Source organism: Physeter macrocephalus, chromosome 14 (genome assembly GCF_002837175.3).
Source record: "Physeter macrocephalus isolate SW-GA chromosome 14, ASM283717v5, whole genome shotgun sequence".
In the NCBI taxonomy this organism is placed as follows: domain Eukaryota; kingdom Metazoa; phylum Chordata; class Mammalia; order Artiodactyla; family Physeteridae; genus Physeter; species Physeter macrocephalus.
Genome location: NC_041227.1, coordinates 76,464,736 through 76,474,351, shown reverse-complemented (window position 1 = coordinate 76,474,351; position 9,616 = coordinate 76,464,736). Strand labels below are relative to the sequence as shown.

General features: G+C 63.8%; 3 protein-coding genes across 5 annotated transcripts in view; 1 reads left to right on the top strand and 2 right to left on the bottom strand.

Moving 5' to 3' along the window:
* Window positions 1-2,871, bottom strand: part of LOC102975167 (tectonin beta-propeller repeat-containing protein 1) — a 24,633-nt gene extending 21,762 nt beyond the window's left edge. Inside the window, exons 1-4 of the mRNA XM_024125197.3 lie at window positions 2,575-2,871; window positions 1,978-2,160; window positions 1,582-1,704; window positions 544-669 (exon numbers count right to left, since the gene is read on the bottom strand). Coding sequence (XP_023980965.1) covers window positions 544-669; window positions 1,582-1,704; window positions 1,978-2,160; window positions 2,575-2,799 — 657 coding nt within the window. The 5' untranslated portion in view covers window positions 2,800-2,871. The remainder of the gene's footprint in view (window positions 1-543; window positions 670-1,581; window positions 1,705-1,977; window positions 2,161-2,574) is intronic.
* Window positions 2,872-4,043: 1,172 nt separating this feature from the next.
* On the bottom strand, window positions 4,044-9,226 carry LOC114487673 (tectonin beta-propeller repeat-containing protein 1-like). Its single transcript, XM_055089758.1, has 5 exons — window positions 9,100-9,226; window positions 8,908-9,007; window positions 8,722-8,808; window positions 4,797-5,031; window positions 4,044-4,382 (listed from the first exon to the last, which is right to left on the bottom strand). Exons 1-5 carry the CDS (start codon window positions 9,224-9,226, stop codon window positions 4,044-4,046), a joined length of 888 nt encoding a protein of 295 aa, XP_054945733.1.
* BRI3 (brain protein I3) overlaps window positions 8,944-9,616 on the top strand; it is a 35,227-nt gene continuing 34,554 nt past the window's right edge. Inside the window, exon 1 of one of the 3 annotated variants that reach the window (XM_028499337.1) lies at window positions 8,944-9,114. The gene's annotated coding sequence lies outside the window, so the exon portion shown is untranslated. Of the gene's footprint in view, window positions 9,168-9,616 lie in introns of all 3 variants that reach the window. The other 2 variants (XM_028499338.1, XM_028499340.2) reach the window with 2 other exon arrangements.

Below are 9,616 nucleotides of genomic sequence, written 5' to 3'. Positions count from 1 at the left end.
CCACCCCACCCCCCCACGCGCGCGCACACACACGGACACACATCTATACCCCTATCCATCCGTCTACTTATTCATCCATCCTCCTACCCACGCACCCATCCACAGTACTACTGGAGACTTCCAAGTGGGAGGCACCACAAGGCAGCAGGCAGGGAGCTGAGAATCTATCTGAGGAGCCAGTATTGATGCTCTCTGAGCCCAGGATGGACACTGGTCAGTGCTCCGGGGGCTCAGAGGAGGGACAGGCCAGGACCAGCCATGCAGTGGGAGCTCAGAGGCTTCTGGGAGGAACAGGACCCCATGGGTCCCCAGGACAGCAAGATTCACAGGAGGGGGACTCTGTGGGGACCCCGGTAACAGGCTGACTGCTCAGGGCAGCCCCAGCTGCGGGGACAGGAGGTGAGGAGAAGGTCCCGGGGAGAGCCCGCCTCCCTCCTCCACCTCTGGGAGGACAGCGGACCACAGCTTCTCTCCTGCCCGCTCCCTGCGGCCCGCCTCCTTCAGCCGCCTCCCATGCCAGGCCAGGGAGGGCACAGGCCTCACCTTCCCCTGCAGAGACACGGCCCACACGGACAGGCGGCCCACGGGCTCATCTGTGATCTCCCAACCCCCCACAGAGAGGTCGCTGAAGGGGTCAGGCAACCGCTGGGGGCCATCCTCCGACGGGATCTGAAACGAGGAGGTGTGAGGCGGTAGCAGTCAGTGCCTGGGGGCACCTGGGCCAGGAGGTGGCCCTGCTCCCCGCCTGGTGGACACCTGGACGTGCACACTCCCACCCCTGGCTTCCCCCCCCACCGCCCCCAGCACGCTGCCTTCAGTCCTCCGGCTCGGCCCCAGCTGACTTCGCAGGGCCAGCAGCATCAGGACGGAGGGTTCCCAGCCCCGGGCCCCCTCTGCCCTGTCCTCCCCCTGTTGGCCGCCAGGCCTGGGCTGCTGTCCCCAAAGAGTCACTCCTGCCCCCGCTCTGCAGTGGCCTGCCCGCTGTGGCTCCCTCCCCCCGATCACAGAACATGGCCCTGCAGGGAAGGCCTCCCGTGACACCGGCCGTCACCTTGCTCCCAGGCTGCTCCCAGCCCCAGGGCCAGGCAGGCTGCGCTGGCAGCCCCACCTCGCGGCATGGGCCCTGCAGAGGGGTCAGGCGAGGGCCTGAGGCCTTCCTCTCGTTCGAGGCCACACAGGACCCCAATCCAGGCCTTGTTCCCCTAAGTTGGTTTTTGTGGGTCACTGGAAAAATACAAGAGCCGGAGCGGCTCCCACGCGGGGTGGGGGGCAGGGGAGGAAGACGTGCACAGACTGAGCCTGAGTCTGGGACAGGGCAGCCTGGAGACCAGGTCAAGACAATTCTGTGCTGAGCCGGGCCACTGTCTGGCCCGGCTCCCCGAGCGGCCATCTCCCGAACGGAGGGCCGCCCAGGGCCACAGCCTTCCGAACAGGAGAGCAGGAAAGGCCAGGCCCCGGGGCGGGCATGGCGTCCCCTGAGCAGGGCAGGGAGGCTGGGGCGGAGGGCCGAGTGACCCTCCCCACTACAGGACTGCGCTCTGGGCCCCGCCCCCCGCCCCCGGCCACACGCAGGCCCCCGACCTTGGCCCAGGTGTCCCGGGACTTGTATCTCCTGTACCGGGTCCACCGCCGGCGCCGCACACAGGAATTCCACCTCTTGTCCCTCGTGTACGTGGCGGGGAAGTCAATGGCATATGTCCACCCCTGCAATACCAAGATGGGGGGAGGGTCCGTAAGGCTCTCAAGGAAGGGCGTGAAAGAGCTGGGGGAGGGGGAGCGGGATGGAGGAGGGGTGGAGAGGCAGCGGCGCGGCCCGAAGCGTCACCCCCATGGACCCGGCCCGGCAAGCGGGGAGCGCGCGGGGCCCAGGCTGAGGTCTGCTGCCACGGGGCGCTGGGGATAGCACTGGGGGGACGGGCCGAGCCCGAGGCGCTCCCTCCCCGCGGGGGAGCCCCGGCGGGACCCGAGTGCACCTACCCCTTTCTCTGTGGGTTCCCCTCCAAAATTCTCATCCACGTACCAGTCCGACTCCCACTCCCAATGCGGCGAGGGCAGCGCCACCCCATCCAGCGGCCGGTGCTGGAGCCCACTCACGTCGCTCCACGGCCAGCGGTCACTCGGCAGGAGCGTCTCACAGAAGCCGCCCACGGGGTTCCAGCGCTGGGGGCCGGAGGCAGAGACCAGCCTCAGGCCTGGGGGCCGGGGCCTCTCCGAGGCCAGCGGGGACCTCCTCTCGCCTCCAGGGCGGGAAGGGAGCAGAGGGCCTGGCTCTGCATCGAGAGCCCGCAGCCCGGCCCGGTCCCAGAGGGCAGAGGACCTGCCGCGCCGAGCAGTGGAGGACACGGCCGTCCTGGGCTCCTGGAACCCGGCCGGAGCCCCATGCCTGTGCGGACCCGGCCAGCTGCCTGGATAGGGGCCACAGGGGCTCTGGCCTCAATGACTCGGATGCTGCACCGCTCGGATCTCAGCAGGATGAAGGCGGTGAGGCGGGAACAGGCCGGGAGCCTGGGGTGCGGGGGCCCTTATCTCCCGGCAGGGCAACCAGCCCAGCAAGCCCGCCGCTTGGGACCCCACCTGATTCTCATAGGCCTCCTCCCGGCAGCGGATGGGGACGTCGCTGGCGCCCACGTGCACGTACACCTGGTTGTCGCAGGCGATGCCCCAGCAGCACGGCGCGGCCGCACTGACCCGCTTGAACTCCAGCTGGGCGTCCCTGCACAGCTCCCAGAGCTGCCCGGCTGTGGACAGCGTGAACACCCTCCCGAGGAGATCCACCGCCCACAGCTCCGAGCTGGGCATGGCCGCGGCGCTGCGGGAAAACAGCGGCGGGAGGGCGAGGGTCAGCGCCCGCAGCCGCTCCCGGCCCGCGGCCAGCCGGGCCACGGCCACCTCCTGCCACAGGGGCTGAGCGGCCCCCCGCAAAGCAGGGGCAGAGCCCAGCTTCAGTCCAGGGCCCTTCTCTGTTCTCTGCCTTTCGCCCTTCCCGTGATGGGGATTTTTTTTTTTTCAAACACACAAAGAAGTCCAGAGGACAAAACGTGTAACATCTGAATACCTACTGCCCCCAATTTAATGAATGTTATTATTATTTGGTCATAGTTCATTCCGATCTTTCTTGTCTGAAGAGTATGTGAAAAGTTGTAGATTTAATGAATCCCAAACCTACACGCGTCCTGCCGCCTCCCTGGGAGGCGTCTGCCCCGCAGTGGACAGGGACCCCCCTCGTGCTGGTCCCCCCGTGGCCTTGCTCTGTGCGTTCGTGGGGCGTCCCCACAGGCCCGGCACCCCCCGAGCCCCGCATGGCTGCGCAGGAGCCCTGTGGCTGTGCGCGCGGCGGGGACGGGGGGGGGGGGCCTGTCCCTGCCCTCCTTGTGTGGCCACCTCCCTCTCTCCCCCGCCCCTATCCTTCTGCCATTTGTCCTGTCCCTTCTTCTCTCCTCTTCCTTTCTTCTTTGCGGGTGGTGGGCAGAGCCACTGACCCTCCCAACCCCAGGGCTGACGGTGCTGCTGGGGCGTTACTCCTCGGGGCGTGGCAGAGCCACGTGGCCAGGCCCGCGGCAGCCGAACAGAGCAGCCGGACGAGGGCAGTGCAGGGAGTCCCAGCGAGCAGCTCTGCCGGACAGGGCGGCTCCCACATCCAAGACCCATCACTGCCCCAGGGGAGACACGGCTTGTCTGGCTCGCAAACCAGAGCTACGGGGCGCCAGAGCCTGGGCGCCTCGAGGCCGGGGCCAGGCTATTCCGCTCCCGGGGAAAAAAGTGTGTCTTACAAACACCGAGAAGAAAGGGCGCGGGCGGAAGGGAGTGACTGAAGGATGAAGAACAGGAAGCAGGGAAGTGGAGAAGGCACCGAGCTTCGGGAAACGCCCAGAACAGGAAGCGGAGGAGGACGCCGGGGGTGTCGGGGGGGAGCCTGACCGGCACCCCTGCAATACCAAGATGGGGGGAGGGTCCGTAAGGCTCTCAAGGAAGGGCGTGAAAGAGCTGGGGGAGGGGGAGCGGGATGGAGGAGGGGTGGAGAGGCAGCGGCGCGGCCCGAAGCGTCACCCCCATGGACCCGGCCCGGCAAGCGGGGAGCGCGCGGGGCCCAGGCTGAGGTCTGCTGCCACGGGGCGCTGGGGATAGCACTGGGGGGACGGGCCGAGCCCGAGGCGCTCCCTCCCCGCGGGGGAGCCCCGGCGGGACCCGAGTGCACCTACCCCTTTCTCTGTGGGTTCCCCTCCAAAATTCTCATCCACGTACCAGTCCGACTCCCACTCCCAATGCGGCGAGGGCAGCGCCACCCCATCCAGCGGCCGGTGCTGGAGCCCACTCACGTCGCTCCACGGCCAGCGGTCACTCGGCAGGAGCGTCTCACAGAAGCCGCCCACGGGGTTCCAGCGCTGGGGGCCGGAGGCAGAGACCAGCCTCAGGCCTGGGGGCCGGGGCCTCTCCGAGGCCAGCGGGGACCTCCTCTCGCCTCCAGGGCGGGAAGGGAGCAGAGGGCCTGGCTCTGCATCGAGAGCCCGCAGCCCGGCCCGGTCCCAGAGGGCAGAGGACCTGCCGCGCCGAGCAGTGGAGGACACGGCCGTCCTGGGCTCCTGGAACCCGGCCGGAGCCCCATGCCTGTGCGGACCCGGCCAGCTGCCTGGATAGGGGCCACAGGGGCTCTGGCCTCAATGACTCGGATGCTGCACCGCTCGGATCTCAGCAGGATGAAGGCGGTGAGGCGGGAACAGGCCGGGAGCCTGGGGTGCGGGGGCCCTTATCTCCCGGCAGGGCAACCAGCCCAGCAAGCCCGCCGCTTGGGACCCCACCTGATTCTCATAGGCCTCCTCCCGGCAGCGGATGGGGACGTCGCTGGCGCCCACGTGCACGTACACCTGGTTGTCACAGGCGATGCCCCAGCAGCACGGCGCGGCCGCACTGACCCGCTTGAACTCCAGCTGGGCGTCCCTGCACAGCTCCCAGAGCTGCCCGGCTGTGGACAGCGTGAACACCCTCCCGAGGAGATCCACCGCCCACAGCTCCGAGCTGGGCATGGCCGCGGCGCTGCGGGAAAACAGCGGCGGGAGGGCGAGGGTCAGCGCCCGCAGCCGCTCCCGGCCCGCGGCCAGCCGGGCCACGGCCACCTCCTGCCACAGGGGCTGAGCGGCCCCCCGCAAAGCAGGGGCAGAGCCCAGCTTCAGTCCAGGGCCCTTCTCTGTTCTCTGCCTTTCGCCCTTCCCGTGATGGGGATTTTTTTTTTTTCAAACACACAAAGAAGTCCAGAGGACAAAACGTGTAACATCTGAATACCTACTGCCCCCAATTTAATGAATGTTATTATTATTTGGTCATAGTTCATTCCGATCTTTCTTGTCTGAAGAGTATGTGAAAAGTTGTAGATTTAATGAATCCCAAACCTACACGCGTCCTGCCGCCTCCCTGGGAGGCGTCTGCCCCGCAGTGGACAGGGACCCCCCTCGTGCTGGTCCCCCCGTGGCCTTGCTCTGTGCGTTCGTGGGGCGTCCCCACAGGCCCGGCACCCCCCGAGCCCCGCATGGCTGCGCAGGAGCCCTGTGGCTGTGCGCGCGGCGGGGACGGGGGGGGGGGGCCTGTCCCTGCCCTCGTGTGGCCACCTCCCTCTCTCCCCCGCCCCTATCCTTCTGCCATTTGTCCTGTCCCTTCTTCTCTCCTCTTCCTTTCTTCTTTGCGGGTGGTGGGCAGAGCCACTGACCCTCCCAACCCCAGGGCTGACGGTGCTGCTGGGGCGTTACTCCTCGGGGCGTGGCAGAGCCACGTGGCCAGGCCCGCGGCAGCCGAACAGAGCAGCCGGACGAGGGCAGTGCAGGGAGTCCCAGCGAGCAGCTCTGCCGGACAGGGCGGCTCCCACATCCAAGACCCATCACTGCCCCAGGGGAGACACGGCTTGTCTGGCTCGCAAACCAGAGCTACGGGGCGCCAGAGCCTGGGCGCCTCGAGGCCGGGGCCAGGCTATTCCGCTCCCGGGGAAAAAAGTGTGTCTTACAAACACCGAGAAGAAAGGGCGCGGGCGGAAGGGAGTGACTGAAGGATGAAGAACAGGAAGCAGGGAAGTGGAGAAGGCACCGAGCTTCGGGAAACGCCCAGAACAGGAAGCGGAGGAGGACGCCGGGGGTGTCGGGGGGGAGCCTGACCGGCAGAGTGGAGGAGCTTGGTCCCTCCACCGGGGGCCCCAACGCCCAGGTCAAACACAGGGGAAGTCAGGACGCTAGCCTTCTGAAGCCATTTGAAAACCGCCATCTGTATCCGGGTGCCTGAGATGGGACCCCTGGAAGAGCTGTGGCACCCCCAGATGCCCCTGCACTCCTCCCTGGGCGGGCCTGAGGGTCCACTCTCCCCCCTGCGGCATCTACGCCGTGACTAAGAGTGCCAGAGCCACGCCTGCCCCACACCATCCCGGCCCCACCACTTTCTAGCATGAACAAAAGCCCACTACTGACTAACCTCTCTGTGCCTCGATTTCCTAATCTGTAAAAGGAAGAAAGGAAGACTAACCCAGTTATATGGTGGTTGTGAGAACCGAATGAGATCACACAGGCACAGAGTTATAATAAAGTGCCCAGTACCCAGCAAGAACTCAATGAGTGTTACTGAAGTCATTTTATTACTTGCTATTTGCTCTCACAAGCTGCCACTTATCTTCTAGCTCTTAAAAACAGAAAACTCGGGCTTCCCTGGTGGCGCAGTGGTTGAGAATCCGCCTGCGGATGCAGGGGGCACGGGTTCGTGCACCGGTCCGGGAAGATCCCACGTGCCGCGGAGCGGCTGGGCCCGTGAGCCACGGCCACGGAGCCTGTGCGTCCGGAGCCTGTGCTCCGCAACGGGAGAGGCCACAACAGTGAGAGGCCCGCGTACCACACACACACACAAAAAAAACAAACAACAACTCAAAGCCCTTTCTGGTCAGCCTGAGTCTTCGGCCTCTTCATTTCCTCTGCATCTGCCAGTGCTCTGCACAAAGTGGGTGTTTGTTCAAAGTTATGGAAAATCACCGCCACCTACATTCACCACACCACCACTCCCTGAGCTAAGACGGAAATATGGCTCCAGGGAAGCTGAATGTCACCAGTTACTTAAGGTTAAAAGTAAGGTCCTAGGAGGTGGATAGATATGTGATAAAGCAAGTATGGTAAACTGTCAATAGTAGAATCTAGGTGGTGGGTGTGTGGGTGTTTACTGTATAATTCTTTCAACTTGGCTGTATGTTTGACAATCGTTATCATAAATTGTTGGGGAAAAAAAAAGTAAGATTTTTACATGGGGGGAGGGGAGATGTCGATTCCCATGGTGACACTTTAATATAAATACAGTGTTCAAAGATATTTCTTGGCTCACAGGTCACTGTACAAGTAGCCAGTTAAGTCAGGCTCAGTCTGCATGTTGAGCTCAATGAATGGTGATGTTGAACTTGGATACACTTTCCTCCAGAGAAATGACTAAGCAGATAGACGTACTTCAGCCTTCTGGGCAACTACCAGAAGACTCTACTGCAGAGAAAAGATGGGGGGTTATGTTTGCAAATTCCCTTTGGTGTGGAAATCCTGGTACCCGTCACTTCCCACCTAAAGATGACACGAGGTGGACGTCCTCGGTCAGCCTCACCTCCTTTCCATGCCAGCCAGGATGTAGCGGCAAGTTCTCGCAAGCCACTTCCTGGCTGTGAGGTGACGGGGTAACCTGTCCAGGGACATGGGGTCACTGGATCAGAGGACTCTTGAACGGGGGTTGGAGCATTAAGTTCCACGATTCTGGGATCCTGGGATCTCTTTGTTTTCTAGGGGTGGAGTGAGGGAGGCAACATCTTCCAAGAAAGCAACCTCCGTTTCACCAAGAACTTCTGCACAATGAATTCCAGGTGGACCTTCAGTCATTCCGCTGAGTAGGCCTGCTCACCACCCGCAGAGTCACCTACCTTTCTGCTCGGGTTAATTAACAGATCCCTTCAGAGGTGTAAAGGTACCCAAGGGAAGGTGGGGGTCGAGGGAGTAGCGTACAGGGAGGGACACGGTCCCAAGGGAGTGCCTAAAGCATTTACTTCCCAGGCCACCTTAGGACTGCTTCCTGCCCAAGATTTCCTGCGGTTTTTTTTTTAAATTACACCCTGTCACACCACCCCCTGAACAAACAGAGAAAACCCTGGCTACTAAAGCAGCTCACTGCCCGCCAGTTGTGGGAGCTGCTGGAAGGCGACATCAGGGTCTAAAGAGGTGGGAGAAAACAGCGGGACATGCACGCTAGTTGAGTCCTTCCATTCCCACAGGGAAGGAGGTGCCCTGAGCCGGCAGCTCTGAAGATGAACCCCCGGCTCCCATCATCTGGGCGGTCGGCCTGGTTTCGTTCACGTTCCGTGCCCTTGGGTGACAGGTGGGTCCCCTGCCCGGCCACCAGTAGCATCTCAGCGCCGGGCCCTGACCATCTGCCTGAGCTAATCCCACGCCAAGCAGAGGAGGGACAGATGGGCTCCTCTCAGCTCGATCCTCTACGCCCGCCAATCACTTCCCAAGTCACTCCAGCGCAAAGGCTGGTGGGGGTGTCACGTTCAGGGGTCGAGGTGTGGGTCCGGGGGCGGCGCCCCGCCGGGTGTGCAGGAAAGAGCACTGGCACAGCCCCTTCCCACCTCGCCGCGCGTGGGGCAAACGCTGCTGCTGCCTCCGCCGCCCCAACCTGTCCGGAGGGACGGGGGTGCCCGTCCCACCTCCCGGCCGCCGCTGCACTCACCTGGGCCGGCGCCCGCAGGGCGGGGTCGCGGCGATTGCGCCTCTGAGGCCGGGAGAGATAGCCGGCTCTCCCCCGGGGCCGACGAGCCTGTGGGCAGGAAGCGGCAGCCAGGCCCGCGCCCATTGGCCGGCCTCGCAATAACGCAAACGCAGGAGGCTCGCGATTGGCTGCGGCGCGCTGCGTCACCAGCCGGCCTTGGGGTCTCGGCGGGGTCGCGCGCCCGCCCACTTCCGGGGACTCGAAGAGTTGAGCTTCGGGGGCGTGGTGGTGGGGCGAGCTGCCCGCGCTCCCGGAACCGAGGCGGGCGTGCAGACCGCCCGCCGCCCCCCAGGACCTGGCTGGTCGCCCCCTAAGACCGCCCGCCACCCCCAGGTCCACCTTCCGGAGCAGGCGGTGTGTTCTCTGGGCCGCAGGCGAGGAGAGGGGCCAGGTCGGGAGGTGCCTGGGTGAGCGGACCGGAGGAGGGGGGAGGGGAGCCGGCTTCTGGGCGCTTGGTCTCGGGCATCGAAACAGGTGTCTAGGTGGTTTCCATCTAACTGAAATGTCTGAGTACACATGAAGTTTTAACCTTGGGAGAAATCGTGACTACGGCATGGTGTGGTGGCAATAACAGGTCACCGTTTTGTGCAGGCTCTTGTGTTGCCAATGACAGAAAACCTAATTCGAGGTAGCTTATATAGTAATACTGCCATGTGAGCGCTGGCTAGGTGCCAGGCTCTGGTGTAAGTGCTGTATGTGGACCTTGGGATGGAGAAAGAAAAATAAAACAAACAAAAAAAAGGAGATGCGACCGATGAAAGGCCAGGCACAGCCAGACAGAAAGGCTGAAGCAGTGTCACTTCGACCTAGTCTCCCTCCCTTCCTCTCTCGTTCTTGCTCCTTCCTGAGGACGCAC

Bases quoted from the DNA above. Each gene is read 5' to 3' on its own strand.
- LOC114487673 (XM_055089758.1), bottom strand. From the start codon at position 9,226: ATGCCCGAGACCAAGCGCCCAGAAGCCGGCTCCCCTCCCCCCTCCTCC. The intron at 9,008-9,099 runs GTGGACCTGGGG...CGGTTCCGGGAG, and splicing joins CACACCGCCTGCTCCGGAAG to CGCGGGCAGCTCGCCCCACC. The intron at 4,383-4,796 runs GTGGGGTCCCAA...TCCGGCCCCCAG, and splicing joins AGGAGGCCTATGAGAATCAG to CGCTGGAACCCCGTGGGCGG.